At 42.1% G+C, this 26131-nt stretch overlaps 1 protein-coding gene across 1 annotated transcript in view; it reads left to right on the forward strand.

Moving 5' to 3' along the window:
- The window catches only part of MAN1C1 (mannosidase alpha class 1C member 1), a 177136-nt gene extending 152151 nt beyond the window's left edge, over positions 1–24985 (forward strand). The window contains 7 exon segments of the mRNA XM_026676018.2: positions 1499–1622; positions 9967–10060; positions 15344–15459; positions 19736–19955; positions 20760–20932; positions 22470–22585; positions 24107–24985. Coding sequence (XP_026531803.2) covers positions 1499–1622; positions 9967–10060; positions 15344–15459; positions 19736–19955; positions 20760–20932; positions 22470–22585; positions 24107–24230 — 967 coding nt within the window. The 3' untranslated portion in view covers positions 24231–24985.
- Positions 24986–26131: the final 1146 nt, after the last annotated feature.

The following is a 26131-nucleotide window of genomic DNA, read 5'->3' on the forward strand; positions in this document are numbered from 1 at the left end:
ATTATCATTATTTATCTTCTCTCCAAACCACTTGTAATTGAACTCCCTGAAACGGCTAGGTTTAAGGGAGATCGGTAGTGGATTTACCCCTGTGGCGATCGATACGATTCATCTAAAAGTATTAAACTGCACCCAAAAGCCCGTCTTATTTCCCCAAATCCTAGTCAGAGAAAGAATTTGGCTTTTCAACACCTGTAAGTTTTTATTTTATTTTTTTTAAAGGTTACAGTGGAACCATCCCCTCTGGAGTCCATTGAGCGCCCTCTGCTGCCTCCCTGCAATTCCTCCCTTCAGATAATCATAGCTGTGATAATTGTCTTTGCGGGAAAAGAAACTTTAACCGCAATCTGCCTCCCGTGCTAATCAAGAGTTATTAGGATCAGGTCTTCCTGTTTTTTGAAGTGGCAGTCAATGAACTTCTCGCAAGCCGACAATTACGGAGGCTATTTTCAACCCAATCCTAAAAATATAGGCTGCTCTGCAGAGGTTGAGATGATCTTAATAGACTGTAATCAAGATGGTTGTGTTGGCTGATTGGAGAAGATGAGTAAGGAAGCAAAGTCCGGGAAAGTTCCTACGATTGCTACGCTTTTTCTTAAACTCTGTCAATTTCCTGCAATTTTACCACTTGGCAAAACCAGGATGTTTTGTTGCATTTCTTGGGGCCTTGGATCTCTAGATGTTTGCTTTTCACCACAAATTGTCCCTGCTGCCTTTTCCATATGCTAAGCTTACCTCTGGAATGTTTATGTCTTTTAAAAGCATAGTCGTGCATGTCAAAATGCACACTGTAGTCAAAGCCGCTCTTCATTTGGCTTACCAGACTTAATATCTTATGGATATTTATATATTTAAATATATCCCTACTGCCAACAAATGCAGAGGAACAATGGCAGTGTCCAAAAAAAAAAAAAAGAAGTATAGCAAATGTGACTTTTTATATCTACCTGCTAAGTACTCCGTGTATATTAGCTCCTGTGCTTGTCTGTTTTCTGTGTAGCCAGACCAAATGCCTTTCCTGCATGTGACACTATCTCAAACACCAAAAATTATACAATATTATTATCAACTAAGTTGCTGGAAATAAGGAGAAGGATGTAAGTGGCATCTGGAGAGATTTGAGCTTTGAATGTTAGGTTCAAGGGGCCTTTCCCGGTACAGATGTCCATGATCAGATTTTTGGCCAATTTAGTGTTTTTCAGGAACGTGGAGAGGAAAGCTGAGGTATATAACTAATGAGTAAATCACATTAAGATACATAGACTTCAATTCCCAGAATTCCATACATGCTGGCTAGGAAAATCTGGGAAGCTAAATGAAGTCCAAACATCTTAATGTTTCCAATGTTGGGAAAAGTTAAAACTAAATACACAATGTTTTTGTCCAGGCTAAGCCCTGCAGAGAATAGGTCACCTGGAGCTAAATCAAGGTTGAAAACTGCCTGGGATTCTCACTCCTTGTATGCTTAGCTCTTTTTTTCTTTTTCTGTTTCCCCCAGTGGCATGAGCTGGAGCTGGGGATGGGCATCCGCAGGAAGCAGCATTTTAGCTGAATTTGGGAGCCTCCACTTAGAGTTTATGCACCTTTCGGAACTGTCTGGAAATCCCATATATGCTGAAAAAGTAAGTATGCCCTTCCTTCCTTCCTTCCTTCCTTCCTTCCTTCCTTCCTTCCTTCCTTGTTTTCCTTCCTTCCTTCCTTCTCCTTGTTTTCCTTCCTTCCTTCCTTCCTTCCTTCCTTCTCCTTGTTTTCCTTCCTTCCTTCCTTCCTTCCTTCCTTCCTTCCTCTCCTTGTTTTCCTTCCTTCCTTCCTTCCTTCTCCTTGTTTTCCTTCCTTCCTTCCTTCTCCTTGTTTTCCTTCCTTCCTTCTCCTTGTTTTCCTTCCTTCCTTCCTTCCTTCCTTCCTTCCTTCCTTCCTTCCTTCCTCTCTTCCTTCTCCTTGTTTTCCTTCCTTCCTTCCTTCCTTCCTTCCTTCCTTCCTTCCTTCCTTCCTTCCTTCCTTCCTTCCTTCCTTCCTTCCTTCCTTCTCCTTGTTTTCCTTCCTTCCTTCTCCTTGTTTTCCTTCCTTCCTTCCTTCCTTCCTTCTCCTTGTTTTCCTTCCTTCCTTCCTTCCTTCTCCTTGTTTTCCTTCCTTCCTTCCTTCCTTCCTTCCTTCCTTCCTTCCTTCCTTCCTTCCTTCCTTCCTTCCTTCCTCTTTTCTCGTTTTTTTCTCTCTTTTATCAATTGGTGTGAAGTGATTCCTCTCCCTCTTTCAACCTGCCACCACGTCTCCCCTCACAAACACGTTCGCCTAGGCACCCAAAGCAGCCTCTATTGAAATTCACTTTCCCTCTGTAACAAGGGCCCAGACTTGAGAAATGGGAATCTCACACCTCCACCTTAATCCCAGCCATAATCATTTTGGCAGTTCCAAATCGAGTGTGTCACTTCCGCTTGTGGGCTGTGGCAGAGAACCTGTAAGAGGTTAGGGAGCACTTGCTCTTAGCTCAGGAGCTGAAGCTCAGGGTCTCCTTCAGGCCAAGCAATTTGGCTAACTCCATCCTGTTGTACTGAGGTGTTATCTGCCTGCCAGTGGCAAAATTGCTGCTATCCAATATAAGACACTGCAGATCAGTGAAGTCTTTAGAACAATGTTCCTCAACCATAGCAACTAGCATGGATGGGTTTCGAACCCCACAATTCCCCAGTTCTGCTGACTTGGGAATTCTGGGAGTTGAAATCCAGCCATCTTCAAGTTGCACTGCTTTAGGATATCTCCCATTCCTTCCGATAGCTTCTTCTGTTTCTTTTCTTGAGTTAATTGCACAGAAATGAGACTTTTTTCCAAAGAGGGTAGAGGCCTGAGTCCTTCTCCTGCTGTGAACTTTTTAAAGATTCGGAAGAAACCCTTGGAGAGCGTGGGGTGATTATTGCTGAGAGTTGATAGTGGCTGTGGATATACTTTGCATCTGGTGATTACTTCACGCCCTTCCTCAGTAGATTCTTGGAATACTTTTGGAGTCACATTTTGCTAGCAATCATATAGGTTTAATCTCCCCCACCCCCTATATAGTCCTATAACTGTCTGTGGGAGTGAGAACCTAGCTGCTGTAAGGCACCTACCACCCACTAAGAATATCCCAGAGTCTGAAGGAAACTGAAAGAAACTATTGTGGTGACCAAGAGTGCAGAGAAGAGCAACGATGGTGATTAGAGGGCTGGATCCTAACACATATGAAGAACGGGTTGCAGGAATTGGGTATGTCTAGTGAAAAGAAAGACCAGAGGTTGACACGATAGCAGTGTTCCAATATTTGAGGGGCTGCCACAAAGATGAAGGGGGGGGTGTCAAACTATTTTCAAAAGTACCTGAAGGCAAGACAACAAACAATGGATGAAAACTAATCAAGGGAAGAAGCAATCTAGAACTTCCTAACAGTGGAGTCAATCAACCAGTGGAACAGCTTGTCCTCAGAAGTTGTAGAGGGCTGAGCAACAAATAAGGTACCCTGGAATTGAAACTGTTAAAAAACAATAACATTGTTCCCTAAGAAGATTTTTAAGCTGCGAAGGAGAGAGAAAGGGGAAAAGATTTGGTTTTCTCCTTTTCCTATACTGACAGCTAAGAGACTTAAGCAAGAAATTGGAAAAAAATCCACTTTGATATTAATAGGCATTTAATGCTGAAAATAAAAAGTCAAAGGGATAATAAAGATTTCTGGATAATTAAAAGCTTTTGAAAACAGGAAAGGAGAGAAAAAGAATAAAAGGGTAGGATCTGGAAGGGAGGAGACTGCCTGGAATTAAAAAAGAATTTACAGCAAAATCTCAACCAGACTTCCAAAAGGTACATTCTAACTGAAATATTACAACAAAAACCCCAGGAAGAGAAAGTCGAAAAAGAAATAAGGAGATATAACTCGGGGCTATCTAGATTACTTGATGATTTCTGGATTCTTGGTTATTGTTTTGAATGACTAAAATCAATCGGGTGGTTGTTTAAAACTGTTTAAAATGGCTCCACTTTTAGAAGAACTGAAAATGGAACTTAAAAAGTACAAAGAAGATGCACAAGAAGGGAGAGGTTCTTTTGGCTTCATATTTCAGTTTTTAGAAATGGAGATTTGGAATTATGAGAAACAACAAGAAATGCCTGCAGAACAAGAAGATTGTGACAAAGAAGAAGCCATCTTTAATGAACAAGTAATCTTAGATGGGGGGAAGGAAAGGGGGAAAGAGAATGGAAAGTTTAAGATTGGGAAAACAACTCCAAAAAAAAAAATAGTGAAAAATAAGTATAAAATCAGAAAGCAACAGAAGAGGGAAATGCAGAAGAGAGAATTAGAACTAGAGAGACAAGGGGGTAAAAAGGGGAGGGAGAAGATGAGAGGGAAGAAAGAAAGGAAAAGAAGTTATAAAGGACAGAAGCAAAATATAGAGAAACAGGGCCTATTTAGAGATAATGGGTGAAAACTTAATGGAAAAAGGGATTCTGCAAAGGTACATAAGATAGTATGGTTATATTAGAAGCAGAAATAATTTTAGAAAATATGAAACAATGTATGATTAAAATGTCTGATAAAATAGCTATCGTAATTCAGTGGAATGCTTGTCAGTAAATAAATGTAACAAAAGGTATATTTAATGATTTATAAAACATGTGAAGAGAAATAAGGGAAAAATTAATTATGGAGATTATATGTGTTTTTAAGGAAGTATGATATTTAATTGAAAATCTTAAAGATGTTAAGATTTTAATGATTATTAATGATAGAACTGAACTGGAATGGAATGAGGGTTTATAATTACATATATTTACAATCTTTCTTTTTTTAAAAAAAAGAATATACTGTGTATTATAAGAATGTGCCAAGCAGAATTCGATTGGAAGTTATGTATTATGTATTATATTGAAGGTCATAAACTTAAGGTATATATTGAAGTTTAAATAAGAGTTGAATGGATGTAATTAAAAGATATAAAAGTGCCATACTCCAGTTAGTAACTACAGGAGAAAATTTGTTTAATGAGAAAAGATAATATGAAATTGAAACAGAACAGACAAAAGTATAAATATAATGATTTGAATTGAGATGAGATCATCTAAATAAAATTGAGAAAATTAAAAGAGGGGAAAAACTATTTAGAAAATGTAAAATAGTATAAGATATGGAATAGAATACAAATAGGAGCATGAAATTGAGTTTTGTGTCTGTATAAAGAAGCTCAAACCGGGACCATGCTATTTTCAAAAAAGATGTTTTACTTGTATTTTGTGTGTGAAAACCCAAATAAAACTTTATTGGAAAAAAAGAAGAAGTTGTAGAGCAGGGGTCCCCAACCACCGGTCCGCGGACCGGTACCGGTCCACGGAACAACTCCTACCGGGCCGCGGCTTGCTGGGCGCCGCCATCTTTTTCATGAAAAAGTGCTTCCGGTGAGCTTTTCCGGGTAGAAAGCTCACCGGAAGCACGTTTCATCAAAAAGATGGTGGCGCCAGTGCTCGGTGAGCTTTTCCGGTAGAAAGCCATTTCTACCCGGAAAAGCTCACGAGCGCTGATGCGCGCCATCTTTTTTGATGAAAACGTGCTTCCGTGAGGCCACCGGAAGCACTTTTTCATCAAAAAGATGGCGGCGCCCAGCTGATGCCGGTACCGGGCCGTGGCGTCAAAAAGGTTGGGGATCACTGTTGTAGAGGGCTTCAACACTGGAGGCTTTTAAGAAGAGATTGGACAGCCATTTGTCTCAATGGTATAGGGTCTTCTACTCAAGCAGAGGGTTGGAGTAGAAGACCTCCAAGGTCCTTTACAGCTTTATTACTCTATTCTTTTCTAAGCCTTCCTGTTAGGATTAGAACTGGCATCCTAAGAGGTTGTCCCTGAGACCCCAAGACTCCAGCAGTTCTGCGCTCCTGAACTATTCTTAGATGTGACTGGAGAACAGCTCATAACCCAACTTTAAAAAGGCATCCATCTGCCTGCTTGCTAAGTGGGAAAGGGCTGGCTAGGATGCAAAAGGAAATTTGAGTGGCGGGGAGATAGGCGTGGAGGGAAAATACTAGAAAAGCTGGAAACCAAATGGAGAAATGAGATGCATAAATGAAGCATAGAATGAGAGAAAGGACCGGCACAGAAGATGTGCTGGAGAAGAGAGGAAATATATAGGAGCTTAGATAGAGGGGGAAAGGCAAAGTTGAAGTTGTAAACAAGGAAAAGATGCACCACAGGGATGGAGATTATGAATATGCAACCTTAATGGAAAGCCTTTGTTGAAGTTAGGATTAACGCAAAGTGCCTCATCCTAACATATCCCTTAATGCAGGAGAGAGGATGATTCTTGTTCAGTGATTTTCCAAGAGGTCAGTTGAACAGCCTACTCACCTAAGTCCCTCTGTCAATGCAAAAACCGGCTTGTTAATGGCTTCGCCCACCCAGAGCATGCTGTCGATTAAAGCTAAAGCTGTATGAGAGCATGCACAAGGGGTGCCGATTGTAAACAGCCATCTGGAGGGAAATGGGCTTGGTGGAAAGCTTATCAGTTCATTAGCTCCCAGCTAGAGATCTGTGGGCTTTTTTTTTTTCTCTTAAAAAAACCCAACCCAAAACAAAATAGCTCATTGCTAATCTACATGCATGTTCAGACTCGCTCTTGAAATGCCAGGGTCTGCAGCAGGAGAGCGCTGCACTCCCTAATGTGCAGTGGGAGCCAACTTGACAATTGATGAAAGAATGGAGCACACCAACACTCGATCTTTGTTGGGTTAAATGTCAAGTTTGCAATCCTGAGCCTGAGGCTAGCTTGCCTTCACTCCTGTTAGCCAAACAAAGCCACAAGGTTGAAACAGGATCCATCCCAACCTGTGGGTTCTAAGCAAGGGATTCCAGACCTTAGCACTTAAATCACAGTGGGTGTTAACACAGTACAGTATGGCCAAGAAAAGCGAGTCATTACTGAACACATCGAGTTTGCAGCAGGCCTAGCTGGATGTCATAACAAATACACATTGTAGCTTGATTAGAAACACTGCCTATAAAATGAAGGTTTCTTTGAAACTGATGAGATTGAACGCAAATCAATGGCCTGACTATTTTCTTTTAGCACGTGTCCTCTTAGGTGTTATGGTACCCTTACAGAGCTGGATTGGTTAGTGCAGTGGTGTCGAAGTCGATTTTATTGAGGGCCGCATCAGGGTTATAGTTGACCTCAGGGGACTGGGGTGGGCATGGCCAGGTCAACATCACTTGTGTCGGGGATGCCTGTGGTGGCCCGAGCGCTCTCCAAACTCTGTTTTCAGCTGTGACGGCCTCCTGCAACCCTCTGTCAGAGAAAATGGAGGCCCTCCCGAGCTCCATTTTTGCTGGCAGAGGCACTGTGTGGGGGTCACTGTTTCCTGGGGGGTTCCGGGGGCCAGATCTAAACACCCCACGGTCTGGACCTGGCCCCTGGCCCTTGAGTTTGACACCCCTGGTCTAGTGGTTAAGGCACCAAGTTAGAAAGTAGGAGACTGTTCAAGTCCCACCATGTCATGAAAACCAGCTGAGTGACTGAGCCAGTCACTCCCTCTCAGCCCAACTCACCTCACAGGGTTGTTGTGGTTGTTGTGAGGAAAATAGGAGGACGATGTATTGGATATGTTCACCACCTTCAGTTATTTGTAAAAATAAAAAAGGCAGGGTATAAACAAAATAAATGTAATGTATCCTCTAATGGGATCTGAAAACAACCAGCCAGCTTGCATTCCATTGCAGTTTAGCGTGGGAAACTGCTCTGGTGCCATTGCCTTATGTGCCCCTTCTGAGGTTCCTCAACCACTAGAAGGTCCACAGCCAAGGGGGAAATGGCAAAAATGTGTATGTGTTGGATGCGGTTGCTTGGCAACAGTGGACATTTCAGAGTCTGCCTCTTGGCACAGTTTCTTGCAGTTCTCTTTGGCTTGGGAATCCTGTGGTGTTTTTGGCTGATTTGGAAGGGCTGCTTGGAGAAACAGCTGTTTAGGGATCTGCTGCCACAGATGGCATTTGTGAGGGTGGGCCTAGCAGCGATAACAGCTAAACGAAAACTCTGTGTTTCAGGGCGATACATACCCCTGAATAAAGAGGCACTGGATGCAAACCAACAAAAAATGGCCTCTGCCATCGGGTCCCGCTGTGTTGTGAGCAATGCAGTTGGCTAAATTACCATGACTTTGTCCGGCCTCCTTTAAAACTGGCAAAATCAGTGGTCATCACCACCATGTCTGATGGTGTTGAGTTTGTCCTTGACTTTTCATTTCGTGACCGTTCAAAGTTACAATGGCCCTGAAAAAAGTGACTTATGACCATTCCTCACACTTATTACCACCGCAGCATCCCCATGGGCATGTGAGCAAAATCCAGACGCTTAGCAACTGTTTCGTATTTATGACGGTCCCGGGGTCATGCGATCCCCTTCTGCAACCTTCTCACAAGCGAAATCAATGGGGAGGCCAGAGTCCCAACTTCAGTGTGTTAAGGCTGAAATTGACCTATGGGTAGCCATTTTAGTCAGGCTTAGTATATATTCTTTTTCTTACTTTCACTGTGGCAGTCGTGGGGGAGAAAGGTTTCGGCCTTGCCACATTCCTAACAGGAGGTAGTGGAGATAGAGTTGTTGAGGCTAGGTGGTTCTTCTTCCCGTGGGAAAACAAGCTGTCCCTGCTTAGGCCCCGAGTTGGAGATTTATGACATCAAGCAACGTTGAATTACTTCTATTGGAGAATGTGACTTTGGGGGGTTGTTTCTAACTTCTAATATTGTAGGGTAATTCTGGGTTGTGTCAGATCCGGAATTTCCACAGACTTTGCCAATTTGATGCTTTCCTAAATAAAAGAAATTGTCTTGGAAGATGGACTTTGTTCTTCTCTTTTTGAATGGGTTTAATCACTTGGAAATCTGACATTATTCCGAATTCACTTAACAGCTTATGGCAAGAAAGGCTGTAAAATGGGGCAAAACTCACTGAACAAATGTCTCATTTAGCAACAGAAATTTTGCGGATCAATTGTAGTCGTAAGTCAAGGACTATTTGTATTGTGTTAGGACGCCTTTCCTTTTATCAGCCTGAAATCTCTCCATAGTTGACCCCAGAGACATAACCTAATACAGTAGTCCTTGATTTGCAACTATTCATTTAGTGACTGTTCATTCAGTTTCAGCAGCACTGAAAAAAGTGTTTTGTTTATAAATTTATTTATTTACTGGTCCTCCTACTTATGCCCGTCACGGTAACCCCATGGTCACATGATCAAAATTTGGGGGCTTGGCAACCGGCATGTATTTATGGCAGTTGAAATGTTCCAGGGACAAATGATCGCCATTTGCAACCATCTTAGCCCGCTTCCAACAAGCAAAATCAGTGGGGGAAGCTGGATTCATTTAATGACCGCATGATTCATTTAACGACTGCAGTGATTTGCTTAACAACCATGGCAAAACAGATTGTAAAATTAGGTGTGACTCACTCAACAACCTCCAGTTATCATCAGTACAGGTAGTCCTCGAGTTACGACCACAATGGATTTGTGCACATTTATGTTGGTAAGTGAAACATTTTTAAAGAGAGTTTGCCCCATTTTATGACTTTTCTTGCCAGAGTGGTTAAGTGGATCATTGCATTTGTTAACTGAGTAACCTGGTTGTTAAGTGAATCTGGCTTCCCCATTGACTTTGCTTGTCAAAAGGTCGCAAAAGGAGATCACATGTCCTCTGGGACATTGCAACGGTCATAAATACGAGTCAGTTGCCAAGCATCTGGATTTTGATCAGGTGACCATGGGGATGCTGCGATGGCCGTAAGTGTGAAAAACAGTCATAAGTCACTTTTTCAGTGCTCTTGTAACTTTGAACAGTCACTAAATGAAAAGTTGAGGACTCCCTGTATTTGATGGGTGGCTTCATTATTAATAAAATCAGTTTATTAAAAATAGCAAAGAGTTCATAATAACTTTTTTTTTTTTTTAATCTCCTTGTAGGTGATGAACATCCGCAAAGTCCTGAATAGAATTGAGAAACCTCACGGGCTTTATCCGAATTTTCTCAGTCCGGTCACAGGGAACTGGGTACAGCGTGAGTATTCAGACTCCTTTGGCTAAACCAAAGGGATGTTTTATCAATGCACATCAGACTTCTAGTGTGACTCCTGAATAAGGGAAAGATTTGCCACCAAATTCTGTTCTTCGTTAATGCAAACTGAGTCACTCCTCATGCGAGCTGTCTCAAACCAAGTCCTTTGAACAGGTGTGAGGCAGCCATCCCTGCCGTCTTTTTTGCCAGGTGTCTCTTAATCAGGGGTGGGATTCAGCCAGTTCGGGTGAACTGGATGTTTTTCTCTGGTAATATTACACTACTAACTAGAGCATACAAAACATTTGCTAGACCAATACTCGAATACAGCTTATCAGTCTGGAACCCACATTACATACAGTTGAGAAAGTCCAGAAATATTTCACAAGAAGAGTTCTCCACTCCTCTACTCATTGCAGAATACCTTATGCCACCAGACTTGAAATTCTAGACCTAGAAAACCTAGAACTACGCCGCCTTAAGTCCGATCTAAGTATAGTATATAAAATCATACATTGCAATGTCCTACCTGCAAATGAATACTTCAGCTTCAACCATAACAACATAAGAGCAAACAATAGATACAAACTCAAGGTTAATCGTACCAAACTTGATTGCAGGAAATACGACTTCAGCAACAGAGTGGTCAATGTCTGGAATACTCTACCCGACTCTATGGTTTCTTCCCCAAACCCCAAAAACTTTAACCTTAGACTGTCTACTATTGATCTCACCCCTTTCCTAAGAGGTCTGTAGGGGGCGTGCATAAGCGCACCAACGTGCCTACCGTCCCTGTCCTATTGTTTCTTTTATATTTTTTTCATTTTTCTTATATGTATCCATGTATTCATAATTATGTTTTTACTTATACCTATTATCTTGTAAGCAATTGACAAATAAAAATAAATAAATAAATAAAATAAATAAATGCATTTAAAAAAAAATTAAATCTGATTCGCCGAACCGGTAGTTGAACCGGCTGGCTGGCCCTGCCCACCCCGCCTCTCCCAGGAGTCTCCATGTGGCCTGTTTTGGATGTAGGTAGGTGTAGGGGCTGTGCGGAGGCTCTGGGAGGGGGGAAAACGGCCCTACCAGAAGTACCGGAAGTCCAGAAATGGGCCTGTTTCCCGCTTCCGGAGAGTCTCCGGAGTCTGGAGGAGGCTGTTTTTGCCCTCCCAGAGGCCCGAGGGAAGCCTCCGGACTCTGGGGAAGGCAAAAAAATGGCCCTCTCGGAAGTTCCAGTAGGCCACGCTCATCTTGGCCAAGCCCACCCAGCAACCGGGCAGAGAACCAGTTGTTGGGGTTTTTGAATCCCACCCCTGCTCTTAATACAGAAAACCACAAAAGACCAACCAGGAGGGTAGGCGAATTCGTATAGGAGAAAAGAAAATGACACGCTGGAGTGTGAGACCTAGCACAGTTTTACACTTGAAAGCACCAAAGGAAAACAATAGAGCAGTGTTTCTCAACCTTGGCAGTGTGAAGATGGAAGGACTTCAACCTGCAGAATTCTGGGAGTTGAAGTCCATTCATCTTCAAGCTGCCATGGTTGAGAAACACTACAATAGAGCATAAGGAGATGCACAGGCTTTTTTGGGGGGCGGGGGAGATTCAGCTTGTTTGGCATCCAACTTGATTTCTGGAAACTCTGCGAGATTAAAAGATTGAAAAAACGTGCTTCCTCTTACACTTGAAATAATATAGGGGTCATGAATAGCCTTTGCATAGAGATTTCAGCCACGTTCTCAAGAGAGTTCAAGCTTTTCAGAATTCAGAGGAGGGAGAATAAAGGTGGTAGAAGAACACAAGGGTGTATCCTATGAGGACAGACTGAAAGAACTTTGGCAGGTTCAGTCTGGCGGAAAGAAGATTTAAGGGAGACAGGACAATTATTATTTATTTGTTAAAATTTATTTTATTGCAAATTGTTTTTAAAAAATACACCAAAATGCTACACAGGAACTACAAAAACAAAATACAGAAGCAAACAGTAAACAAATGCAAAAGGAAAAACAAAAAGCCATAATGAGCAAAACCCAACTGAAGGAAAAATTATGAACCATTTAGGCATGCCGGTTGCATATCAAGAATTAAACAATGTAAGGACATTCGGGAGGGGGGTACTCTTTTCTCACAAACATCATGAATCTGTGCCAAAAATGATATGGCATCATTTTTGATAATTAGTGTGGGGGGGGGAAGTATTTGCAAAAGTGAATAAATTACACATGCTTTGTATCCAATAGTTAATGTCCAGAATAAGAGTGCTTTTCCAATTGCTCCAAATAGCTTGCTTAGTAATTCCCCGTGCTGGAGATAATCAAATTTGGAGTAGACTGAAGTTTCCCTCGGACATATGTGCTAGTCGTTTCTGGCTTCGGTCTGATTTAAGCATGGTATATAAAATCATACATTGCAATGTCCTACCTGTCAATGAATACTTCAGCTTCAACCATAACAACACAAGAGCACACAATAGATCCAAACTCAAAGTTAACCGCACCAAACTTGATTGCAGGAAATACGACTTCAGCAATAGAGTGGTCAATGTCTGGAATACTCTACCCCAGGGGTCCCCAACCACCGGTCCGTGGACCGGCACCGGTCCGCGGAACAACTCCTACCGGGCCGCTGGCTTGCTAGGCGCTGCCATCTTTTTGATGAAAAAGTGCTTCGGTGAGCTTTTCCGGTAGAAAGCTCACCGAAGCACGTTTCATCAAAAAAGATGGCGGCGCTAGCGCTCGTGAGCTTTTCCGGTAGAAAGCTCACCGGAAGCACTTTTTCATCAAAAAGATGGCGGAGCCCAGCTGATGCCGGTACCGGGCCGCGGCGCCCAGCTGATGCCGGTACCGGGCCGCGGCGTAGAAAAGGTTGGGGATCACTGCTCTACCCGACTCTGTAGTTTCTTCCCCAAACCCCAAAAACTTTAACCTTAGACTGTCTACTATTGACCTCACCCCTTTCCTAAGAGGTCTGTAGGGGGCGTGCATAAGCGCACCAACGTGCCTATCGTCCCTGTCCTATTGTTTCTTTTATTTTTCTTTTATTTTTCTTATATGTACCCATTTCATGTATTCACAACTAAGTATACACTTATACTTATTATCTTGTAAACAATTGGCAAATCAAATAAATAAATAAATAAAAATAGGGGGCAGTGCTCATCTCCTTTACAAAGCCAAAGAGGCTGTCTGAAGACATCTCCGTGGTCATGTGGCCGGCATGACTAAACGCCAAAAGCGCAACAAAACGCTGTTCCTTTCCCACCAAAGTGGTCCCTATTTTTCTAGTTGCATTTTTTTTTAACATGCTTTCGAACTGCTAGGTTGGCAGAAGCTGGGACAAGTAACGGGAGCTCACTCCATTACACGGCGCTAGGGATTCGAACCGTCGAACGGCCAACCTTTCTGATCAACAAGCTCAGCATCTTAGCCACTGAGCCACCGCATGCACTCAAGTGCATTAAGGAAAAATGGGCAGGGATTACTTTCCTTGGCCATAGGATTGAGCATATCCAGTTTCACTCAGAGCTTTCTGTTAAGCCATCCTAAAATATACTATACAGTGGCACCTCTGTACTCATCATTAATTGATTGCAGGAAGCACAATGAGTATCAAACTTTTTTTCCCATAAGGAATAATGTAAGTGAGTCACAAGGCAGCCAACACTGACAAATTCTAGCTTGTCATTGAGAACCAAACAAGCGAAGAGTACCCAGGACAAAATATTCATGTCAAAATGCGTTGAGTACCAAATTTGATGAGTTTCAAAGCAGTTGACTACCAAGGTACCACTGTATTTGCAATATGCAATCCAGTCAGGCTCAACCTTGGTGACTTTAACACTTATGGATTTCCAGAATTCCCCAGCCAGCATGGCTGGCTGAGGAATTCTGGGAGCTGAAGTCCACACATTTTAAAAGTTGCCAAGATTGAGAAACCCTGCATTACAGGCTCACACAAATCAATCACAAAGAAACCCGCTAATCTGAAAACATGCTATAAATTAACCTCTGTTTCAGATGGAAATCCCACAGGGTAACCGTAGATGAGGGGGCGTATACATTTGCATCCTAGGTTAGGTGGCATAGAAAATAAATTTCACTGGTGCTTATTCCTTCTCTTGCCCTCTCATCACTTTGCTTTTGGGGGGTGGGGTAGGTGGGAAGATGACCCGCATGCCCTTGGATACCCTGGAGCATTGATGCTGAGATGTAAAAATAAAATCCTCTCCCCCACCCCAGCATGCTATTCCCATGATAAATCTGTTCAGTTTTTTGCCCCAGGCAGATTTCCCCTAACAGGTTCTGGAGCAGGGCAGTCTGAAGAGGTAGCCATGGAAAAGCCCTCAGTATTCTGGAGCCATCTTCACACCTGACACCACGGTGTTTTCTCTTCCTCCCCTCCTTCAACCTGCTCCTTCAAATGTCTCTTAATATTCATTCCGGGCATCAAATCACAACTACAAAATGCCAGTGAAACTCTCTATACGCTGCAAGTTCAATCTCCACAGCGTGGCTGAGATTTTTGGCTTGCAAATTTCTGACCTTGCAATACAGTCGTGTCCCCTCAGTATTTTGTGCTGTTTTGACACTTGACTCTAAGATTCTCTTCCCTTTCTCTTCACAAGGGAGGAAGTGGCTGACAGAGAAAGACAATAATGGATAAGTCTGCATATTTATTTCCGTTCAAAGGAACAAAGCCCAGCTTCTAGAACAACTTTGTTTCTTTGTTTATTTATAAACCAAGTTTCTAGCCCTTAAGGTGATTTTAAGAACCCAAAGGAATCAAAGAATTCTCAAACTGTAGAAAAAAGTGTATTATAGTACTTTATAGATATATCTTCAGTGCCAAATTTTAGTATTCCCACAGTTAACAGTACAATGTACCTTGTAGTAGATGATCTGGGTCCAGATCTTAATTGGTCATTTGCTTTTTTACTCAGCTCAAGTGAAGTTGCTAGACAAAGATAGAGCAAAGTTCTTCAGTGTTGACTCCTTTGAGAAGACACTAGAGGGATCTGGATATTGGACTAATAATCGGGGTGGGGGGGGTGTTATTATTTTGTGGTCTCTCTCTTCCCTTGACCCCTTTGAAGGAATTTGGGCATTAAAATACAAAAGAAGCAGGCTAATTTCCAAATTGTATGTGCCTGTTTCTTAATAGATAGGACATTCTCCATTTGGTTAAAATAAAATGTATAAGACATCATTCAACCAAAGTAACTTCTATGCAGTTGTTTGACTTTTCTAATCACAAGTTGTCTTCTTCTTTCTATCGCTGTAGATCACGTCTCTGTCGGTGGCCTTGGGGACAGTTTTTATGAATATCTCATCAAATCTTGGCTCATGTCAGATAAGCAAGATAGCGAAGCAAAAAACATGTATGATAAAGCTCTGGAGGTAAGGCGGAGAATGAAGCATTATTCCTTTTGCACTTGATTAGCAGCAAGTACTTTATGAGAAACCCCACAGAGAATGGAGATCAGAGGTGGTATTCAGCCAGTTTGGACTGGTTCTGATGGACTGGTAGCAAAAATTTTGACTGGTTTGGAGAACCGTCAAATACCACCTCTGGCTGGCCCTGCCCACCTGCCTCCGCTCTTACCTCTCCTATATTCTGTTGTTTATTAGCTCAAGCTAATAAACAACAGAATTAGCTCAGAGCGTGAAGCATGCTCTCCGAACCAGTAATACTTTTTTTTTTTTTGAAACCCACCCCGATGGAGATGGATGGCCAAGATTCAGATCTTACCTTAGCATAGAATCACCAGGCAGACTTAGTCCATCCAGCCATCCTTCCAACATTAAGTAGGGTTGGGGCATCATGATTCAGAAACAGGGTGTTTTCCAAATGGGATTCTCATTCCAGGTTTTCCACCTCTACACAGGCATCAGAAGAAAATTAAAAGCTTGTGGTTCCGGGTTTCATTATCTGCCACCGTTCGTCATTGAGTCCAAATCCTAAACAGTAGTTAGTTTTAACCATGATTTGTTTGTTTGTTCATTCAGTTTCTGTAGCCATCCATCTCAATCAATGACTCTGAACGTCTTACAGTTCCAAAAGTATAACAACAATTAAAACAATAAAAAACAAAATAAATATACACAGCAGCTGAGATACTTAGCCAGTTATTATATTTATTTGTCTGTTGATACTAGCAAACTCCACAACACGTGAAATTTTAAAGAGTTTGTTTCATAATTAATGTTAAGAATGTCTCGTTGGCTTCAGGAAACATGGCAAATTGCAGTCATTGCAGAATCAAAACCATTTCAAACTGCTTCGTCAACTCTGGAACCCTTTTGCTTCCTTGGTGAAACAGCCTGTTTCATGGGCATGAAGCATTTCAAGCATTTTTGTACAGAGGCTTTTTTGGCTGAAAAAGAAAAACACAGAGATATTTTGAGTTCCAACTTCTGCTAGGATGCTGTGCACAGGATGTTTGGAATTCAGTTAGAGAAGTTGTTTACACTGATGAACAACACTAGGCTTAAACAAGGTGTGTCCAGCCTGTGGCCCATGAGCCTTATGTGGCCCTGCACATCTAGTAATGTGGCAACACAAGATCATAAACTTTTAACATTATTATATTATTTGTATACATTAATTATATTATCTGTATTTTATATGCTTCCTAAGATAATTCTTCTTTACTCAACGTGGCCCAAGCAAGCCAAAAGGCTTAACAGTTCCAAACTCTTCTTTATGGCTATGCTGGATAAGACCATAGGCAAGTCAGAGGATCTTATGTTGCTATCCCCATTGTCATAAAAGATAATTGAATGTGTTCTCCAAACTAGCCACAGGTTTTAAGAGCAATGAGAATGGTGCTGGTGTACTGTACTTCTATAACTTTCTGAGCAGTCTATTTTGAAACTGAAGAAAAGCCCAAGTGAACTGTATTCGGGGCTAGAGGATGTAATATTGCCAACACAGAGGTACCTATCCCTGAAGGAATTCTGCATTTCTAATGGTTTTTTTTAAGCCTGGTTGTGTGGTTCAGTTCCGTTGAATCATGGACATTTGCAGGATGAGAGGAGGGATGCCTCAATGCATAATGATCTCATCACACAAATGAGGCAATTATGTAATCTGCGTCATCTCTTGTTCATGGACACCTTAAGGGTTGATTCATCCGATAAAATTAAAGATGAATGGCTCAACAAGTAAACATGTTCACTTCAATAGAAAAGGATAAATGCAGCGAGGATAAATTGAAAAAGCACTACGCAATCTAAAACCATCTCTATCTATTGGACCGGACGGAATATGTGCCTACTTCTTAAAAAAGCTATCCACTGCCATAGCCAAACCTCTAAGCATAATCTTTGAAAAATCTTTCAGGACCAGCTCCTTGCCTAACCTATGGTCACAAGCCACAGTCATCCCCATCTTCAAAAAGGGAGACCCAAGCCTAGTTGAAAATTACAGACCAATCTCCTTATGCTGCGTCACCTGTAAAGTCATGGAATCAATTATTAACCAATCCATCATCCTCCACTTAGAGACAAACAACCTACTCTCCAATAAACAATTTGGTTTCAGAAAAAAACTATCCTGTAATCTGCAACTCTTACACTGCAAAAACATATGGATGACACAACTCGACCAGAGCAAAGCAATAGACGCAATCTACATAGACTTCTGTAAAGCCTTTGATTCAGTGGTACACGACAAACTACTCCTAAAAATAAAATCCTATGGTATCTCTGGACAACTGAAGAACTGGATAGAAGCATTCCTGGCAAACAGACAACAAATGGTCAAAATTGGGAGCGTCCTATCAAATTCTGTACCTGTCAATAGTGGTGTCCCCCAAGGCAGTGTTCTAGGACCAACTCTCTTCATACTCTACATAAATGACCTCTGTGATCATATTAAGAGCAATTGCGTTCTTTTCGCTGATGATGTAAAGCTGCTACCCTACAAAAAGATCTTGACTATGTATCAGAATGGTCAAACAAATGGCAACTTCAAATCTCAACAAATAAATGCTCTGTCTTACATATTGGCAAAAAAATCAGAAAATAAAATACAAGCTGAATAGTCAAGATCTTGTTGATGACCCAAGCTCTGTAAAGGACCTTGGAATACTCACCTCTAATGATCTAACTGCAACTACATAGCCAAAAAGGCATTAAGAGTTGTTAACCTAATCCTACGTAGCTTTTTCTCTGGTAATATCACACTACTAACCAGAGCATACAAAACATTTGCTAGACCAATACTCGAATACAGTTCATCAGTCTGGAACCCACATTACGTATCTGATATTAGCACAATTGAGAAAGTCCAGAAATATTTCACAAGAAGAGTTCTCCACTCCTCTACTCGTTGTAGAATACCTTATGCCACCAGACTTGAAATTCTAGAACTACAAAACCTTGAATTACGCCGTCTTAAGTCCGATCTAAGTATAGTATATAAAATCATACATTGCAATGTCCTACCTGCAAATGAATACTTCAGCTTCAACCATAACAACACAAGAGCACACAATAGATACAAACTCAAAGTTAACCGCACCAAACTTGATTGCAGGAATACGACTTCAGCAATAGAGTGGTCAATGTCTGGAATACTCTACCCGACTCTGTAGTTTCTTCCCCAAACCCCAAAAACTTTAACCTTAGACTGTCTACTATTGACCTCACCCCTTTCCTAAGAGGTCTGTAGGGGGCGTGCATATAAGCGCACCAACGTGCCTACCGTCCCTGTCCTATTGTTTCTCTTATTCTTCTTTTATTTTTCTTATATGTACCCATTTCTATGTATTCACAACTATGTATACACTTATACTTATTATCTTGTAAACAATTGGCAAATCAAATAAATAAATAAATAAAAAATAAATAAATGCCGTCCCTCCTAACTTTGGCCTGATGAATTGAACATCTGCACCGCAAATTGTGGAGCTGGACTCCAGCTGTGACAAAAAAGCCTGCAGCTCTTTAAAATCTTGGAAGCAGTAACTTTAGCGGGAAAAGTTAAAATATCATTATACTCTCCACTATTGTGAAGAATATCAAAAGCCACTTCTTTGTATCTTTATTCTTCCTTTTCTATTTTTCCTCAAGCTTTCTTTCCTTGCTCTTTTTGCTTTCTCTTTGCTTTCTTTTTTCCTTAAATTTATATTAGTTTAGGAAACCAGCAGGAAGTAGCAAATTACAGTCACACAAGAGCTTTGTGTAACAGCCATACAGCCTCACTTAATGATAGCATTAAGGATTGGTGGAACTGTTGTCCCGTAGTGGCACAATCACATGACATGATATGGCATGATACATAACAGAGTTTCCAGTCACAATTGTGGGTGTTAAGTGAACACTAACCTGTACTTAAAAACTAAACCACTATAAGGCCACCTGCGTATTCCCTGTTTCTTGCTTCTGGAACTATATAACAATGATTCTTCACACCCTATAGTAGTTGTTGATTGGTTTCTGGATACAATTTATGGTGTTGGTGTTGGTGTTGAGATATAAAGCTTTTTGAAGCAGACTAGATGACCACTACAGTGGCCATCTCCTTTCATGTATTGGTGAACCACTTGCATACATAGTTTTTGATACTGCTACCAGTGTATTCTTTATTTTATTTATAAACCTGCTTCATTTTTCTTCATTCCACACAAATAACTCACTTTCTCTCTTTTCCAAATGCTGTGAAATTTAGGCCATAGAAAAGCACCTTGTCAAAAAATCGCCTGGTGGGCTAACCTATATTGCCGAATGGCGAGGAGGCATCTTGGATCATAAAATGGGGCACTTGGCTTGCTTTTCTGGTGGTATGATAGCCCTTGGAGCGGAACACGCCCTGGAAGAACAGAAACAGCACTATTTGGATCTAGCTGGGGAAATAACACACACTTGTCACGAATCTTACATTCGCTCAGGTAAAAATCCGAAAACCCAAGCCTGTTTTTGAGAAAAGGTTCTGTACACTCTTGTTCACCAGTTAATATTGTACACGGGTAACATCCACTAGAGAAGCCCAATCCTCACTTCATCCTCAACTACTGCTATTGGCAACCTACTTCCAGTTGCCCAGCTGAAGTCACAAAATGCACCATTGTATTATAACCCATTATTTGTTAGTCTCCATATTCTGCCAGAGCTGGAAAGTACCTCCAGTGGAAAGGTGTCAATTGTCAGTCTTGACAAAAGGGCTGCATTTGATCTAGTGTCATGTGCAAACAACAAGGACCACTGATGAATAGTCTCAAGCAGAAGCTTCATTGTCAGTCACCCATCTTACAAGAATCTTCCAGACTGACTGCATTCGCTTGGGAAGGGTCAGATCAGGCTCCAGGGCTGTGCCACTTTCTGCAGTGCAAGGACTCTAACCCAGACCCCTTTTAAACATCACGTGGAGATTCAATCACATCTAGATTGGTTATCTTTTTCCTCTTTTAATGTCTAAACTGAGGATCTGTCTACTTCTTTCAGTTTGGCTTGATAGTGATGGTGTTTGCTTCTCCAGGTCAGGCCCTCATCATGGAAGTTTAGCAGGCACCTAAGGCTTAGGATCAATTCATTTTTTTCACTTGCAAGAGATCTGAAAAATGTTTCTACTTCCCAGTGAAAGTATTCATGAATATACTATTTGTTTAGTGAATTCACACGTTCATCCCAAATTTTAGTTGACCCTGCAGCTATCAAAGCATCCTCTGACCATTCTGTTTTTGTTTTGTGGCTAGATACCAACCTGGGCCCTGAAGCATTTCGTTTTGATTCTGGAGCGGAAGCGATGGCCACACGACTCAGTGATCGTTATTACATCCTGCGCCCCGAGGTTGTAGAGAGCTACTTCTACTTGTGGAGGTCGACACATGACCCCAAGTACAGAGAGTGGGGTTGGGAAGCTGTCCAAGTAAGTCAGAAAAAATGTTCTAAGCCTGTTCCTTTTGACTAAAGTCTAAACGTTGGTTTGGTTTGAAGGTTGTTGTCAGAGATAACATTTGCTTCCATCTCAAGTTGTGAGAATCTCACTTCTGCTGAGGGGGCTCCGTTGTTAGGCAGTACTGAGGGCATTAACTGGCCTTCATCTGTCCCTGATATCTATGTTTTAGTAATTTACTCAGTCGTTATACAATCTGTTTTGGGATGAACAAAAAAAGGCGAAGAGTCATTCGGAGCCAAAATCAAATCAATAAATAAACTTCTACTGCTGGCTCAAAGCATTCTATCTTTTGTGCTGCATTCCTGAATGGTACCCTTCAGTTTGTGGCACATGGCAGCCACAATGTCTGATCTCTTTATGGAATCTAAGAGAAGCCCTGCTGGATTTAACCTAAAGCTTCCCTAGCACAGGACCTTGGTTTCAGTAGCACCCAAGTATATGATCCTTCATGGGCTCCCATGTAACATAAAATAAGGATTTGAGGACCCATAACTGCAGAAAAATTTCAGGAAGATTTCCTGAGGTTCTTATCCAAGATCCTCAGCAAAACACAAGAAATGCCTGCCATCTCATCCTCGCAAGGAATCAAAGCAAAGTTTCCTTTAGCCATCAAAGGTTGACTTGGCCTGATCTCAACCTCAGCCTATCCTACCCTACACTAAGGGTTGTTGCAGGGAAATTTATGGAAGGAAGGCTCTCCTTTCTCTTTCTGAAACAAATTGCCTTGGAAGTAAAGCTAGGGTGGGACAACAGGCCAGGAGAACCTGCTCCAGTCGCTGGGCAACACTGGGCCACCCAGTTGGCCTCACGTAGCACTCGTAGGAAGATGCAAAGTGGAGGAAGACTATGCAGGCCATCTAGACCAGTACAGGAGAGGTAGGAAAGGCCAGCTGGAAGTCCAGCCATGAGAGCTCCCAAAGTTGCTTTTCAAAAGACAACTGGAGGTTTTTTTGCTTGTCCTTGAAGACATTTTGCTTTTCATCCAAGAAGGTTCTTCAAGGTGAGGAATGAAAGGATTTATATTCCTTGCAGATATCTGGTCATTTGTATTCTTTTAGAGAGTCATTGATGCCACCTTGAAGTTTATCTGTGCTCTCAGAGTCACCTGAATAGTGGAAATTGGTGTGGAACCTTCTTGGAACTGTTGAAAGGACTGTGTGGTAAACAGGAGACAGGTGATATTGTATCTCTTTTGAGAGAGGGTTGTTCAATCTTATTTTAAGACCTTAAGAGGGAAGAAAGTCCAGTTGCCTTTTGAAAAAGCATCTTTGGGACAACCATGACCCAGATGACTGAGAATCTCCTTCAACATCTGAGGGCTCCTGAGGCTGAAGCAGAGCCACCATTGATTCCTGCTGCTGGAGAACCTCTCAGAAGTGTCTACCTCAGCGAGTCACTATCTAGTAGGGTCACCACCGCTGCCTCCTTCCACCCATGATGAATGGGTGCTGCTTTGCCATTTTTGGAACTGAGTTGACTTTCTTCTCTTCCTTACTTTCCAAATCAGGCACTGGAGAAATTTTGCCGAGTAGAAGCTGGTTTCTCTGGAATCCGCGATGTGTACACAACCACCCCAAGCCACGACAACATGCAGCAGAGCTTTTTTCTGGCAGAGACACTAAAGTAAGTCCTGAGTATTTTCCATGTTTGACCATCAAAAGGAGTTTAGGAAGGAGGTTGTTTTCCATGAAGCAAGTCATGGGGGAATACATGGTCCCTGAACAGCACAGTAAAGGCATCTTTAGAAGAAAATGCACTTATTGTGGTGGTAGTGTTGCATTCCCATGACCAAGTTCTGACAAATGGTCAAAATACCACTGGTCTTGCTGGAACCCAACTCAAAAAGTTAGCCTGACTTCAGAATTCTCTTTTTTATATATAGTAATGTAAGTAAAATTTACAATTGCCACAATAAAAAAACTAATAGCAACTTAAAAAGAAAAAAAGAAAAATAGATGGTGCAGAAAAGAGGAAACGAAAAAAATAATGTAGCAAAGAAAAAAGAAATATATAAAGAAATTACGTGGCTTACAGGGGAGGAGAGGGCCCCGATTCCCTTCATTAGCCACAGCTGGGAACACAGTTTATAAGAAAGGCAGGCTGCGTGCAGGAGCAAACGTGACTTTATCCTGTGTTGTCATGGCTTATCTGTGTTCCTGGCATCTTCCCAACCGTGTGAGTTTTGCCGTGCCTTCAAGTCTGAAATTCTTGCTCCTGCCCTGCCAAACTAATTACTTCAGTTTGGTTTGTTTGGACTTTAAGTTACACTTTGTGTTGACCATGTTTTGGACTTAATTTTCTGCAGTCAAAGGCTGTTTCTGGGACAGTTTTTCTCCAGCCAGAAAGTAACCTGGACATTGGGAGCAAAGTTGGAGATAATAAAGGGACTTTTATTGATTATCTGACTGTGTTGCCTTTGTGCCACGCCTCGGGTCATCACACCCTTTTATGACTTGTGCAGGGGTGGGATTCAATTGTTTTAACAACTGGTTCTGTGGGCGTGGGTTAGGTGGTGCGCGTGGCTTGGTGGTCATATTATTGGCTGAGTGTGGCCAACTCCATATCACTCACATCGAGGCACGCATCTCCTCGCCTGGTCTCTCATGACTGTGGGGATGCTGCAACAGTTGTAAGTGTGAAAAATGGTCATAAGTCACTTTTTTCAGTGCCATTATAACTTTGAATGGTCACTCCACCCAAGCAAAGTACCAGCAAAGGAGGGGGAAAAAAACTCCAGAGAAGTACCAGAGACAGGAAGTCTAGTCCTGCCAAGAATGTAATAAGGGTTAATGGAGAGGCAATTTCTGAAAGCAACACCAGATTGTTTCCTTCCTGCCTTCCTTACAGGATTAGGCCAGTAATTTCTTCTAACAATCGGTTCTCCAAACTGCTTAGAATGTTAACAACCGGTTCTAGCGAATAGGTACGAACTGGTAGAATCCCACCCCTGGACTTGTGGACTTCAACTCCCAGAATTGACTCAGGAATTCTGGGAGTTGAAGTCCACGTCATAAAAGGGCCATCATTCCCCAGTCCTGATCTAACCTCAAATCAACCAAGGTATCAAATGTAGCATAGGCCATAAACAAATTATATCCGAGAGTCTCACCTAGCAAGCTTTCTCTGCTCTTCTCCTGGCTCCAGGTATCTCTATCTTCTGTTCTCTGAAGATGACGTGCTCTCTCTCGAGGACTGGGTGTTCAACACTGAAGCTCACCCGTTGCCTGTGAATCACACAGATTTTGTCCTGAAGACAAGAATGCAGTAGGAGCAACTCGGCCCTTCTGGGTTCTGCCAAAGGATCCCGAGGGGTTGCTTGCATTTTTTTTTTCTTCTCCTTTCCAGCAAAGGAATGCACATATTCCCAGAAAGGTATTTTGGGGGCATTCGTCCAATTCCGGACAGTATTATATCGGGGAGTATAAAAAAACTGAATCAAGCACCTTCATGGGTTTTTTTTTTTTTCCTCTGTGAGGAAACTTATAACCTGATAATTGGATGTTGATTACGGGCCATAAGACAAGACAAAATCGCGGACGTTCCTTTCTATGAAGAAGAATTTCTATGGAATCCACTGACTTTCGCTTTTGCGTGGCCAAAGGATCAGGAGTTTGCCATAAAATAGATGTCAGTTTGTGCCACTCTTCTTGCCCCAAACTTGCTCCCTCCTTTTTTATATACCATTGATTTCCCCCTCCCACCTTTCTGATCTTTTTTTTTTTAAAGCAGTACACATCTCAAGAGGTTCTGGTTAAGAAATCTTTCTAAATCCCACACATTTCTTTCTTCGCAACCCTTTCCTCACCCGTCTTTCCATTCTCTTCAAATGTTTGCCAGCTGTCGTTTTCTTTTTTTTCCTTTTTTCCCCACCCTGCATTTTGCTTTTTTCACTTTCCTTTGGTTTTTTTTTTGTTTTTGTTTTTTTGTTTTTTTTCCTTTTCATCTGGAGCAAAACCTTATGAGGCATTTGTAATGATTTCATTTCTGTAATGCTCAGATGTGAAAAATAAAATAAAAATTTCATGTCGGCTAAAAAAAAAACCAAAGACACGTGGCTGGGTGGCATGGAAGGTTAGACAAGAAAAGAGGCAGCCAAGAGGTGGCTGGAAGCAACAGGGGCCTTGGCAGATTCCCCTGGTTTTTGGCTGCTGAAGCAGATGGGAAGAGCCGGTTCCTAGGCTACCTTAGAGCAGCAGGGGCTTCAGTTCCAAAAGGGGGAAGACAGCATGGTGGACTGAAGCCAGAGGGGCTAAAGGACGGAGTGGACCGGCTGCCTCTGCCTCCTGGAAGCCGAGAATTTAGTGGCCAAAGGATGGTGCCAAAGCCGGCAATTGTACAAGTGGGTGAAGCTGTGTCTGCTGAACAAGTTCTGCCTGTCTGTCTGCACAAGAACTGTATTCGAGTGAAGCAGCTTGTCCTTTGTGATCTCAGGGCAGCGGACACAACACTTTGTGCCTGTGAACCTGATTCCTGGAAGTTAAATCTCTCGAGGACAGGCAGTCCTCAACTTACGTCCACAACTGAGCCCAAAATTCCTTTCATTAAGCGAAACAGTTGTTAAGGGAGTTTTGCCCCATTTTACAACTTTTCTTGTGACAGTGAATCACCGCAGTTGTTTAGCATTACAGTTGTTAAATGAAATCTGGATCCCCCGTTGACTTGGTCAGATGGTCGCAGCAAGGGATCACGTCAGTGGTGGGATTCAAATTTTTTTACTACTGGTTCTGTGGGTGTGGCTTGGTGGGCGTGGCAGGGGAAGGATACTGCAAAATCCCCATTCCCTCCCCACCCCACTAACCTGCTTTCCAGCTCCGTTCTCCTGTGCAGGGCAACAAAAGAGACCCAGCCAATCAGCTGGGACTCGGGAGGTGGAGAATAGATGGGGGCGGGGCCAGTCAGAGGTGGGATTTGCTGGTTCTCTGAACTACCCAAAATTTCCACTACCGGTTCTCCAGAACTGGTCAGAACCTGCTGAATACTACCTCTGGATCACATGACCCTGGGATAATGCAACCATCATACATACCTGCCAGTTTTCAAGCAATCAAATTTTGATCCCTATGGCCTTGGGGATGCTGCAATGTTCATAAGTGTGAAAAATGGTCATCAGTCAGATCCATTGTAACTTTGGTCACTAAGCAAATGGTTGTTAAGTCGGGGACTATCTGT

Source organism: Notechis scutatus, chromosome 8, assembly GCF_049901735.1.
Source record: "Notechis scutatus isolate UNSWTSFEM ecotype Mainland chromosome 8, rNotScu1.2, whole genome shotgun sequence".
Lineage (NCBI taxonomy): Eukaryota > Metazoa > Chordata > Lepidosauria > Squamata > Elapidae > Notechis > Notechis scutatus.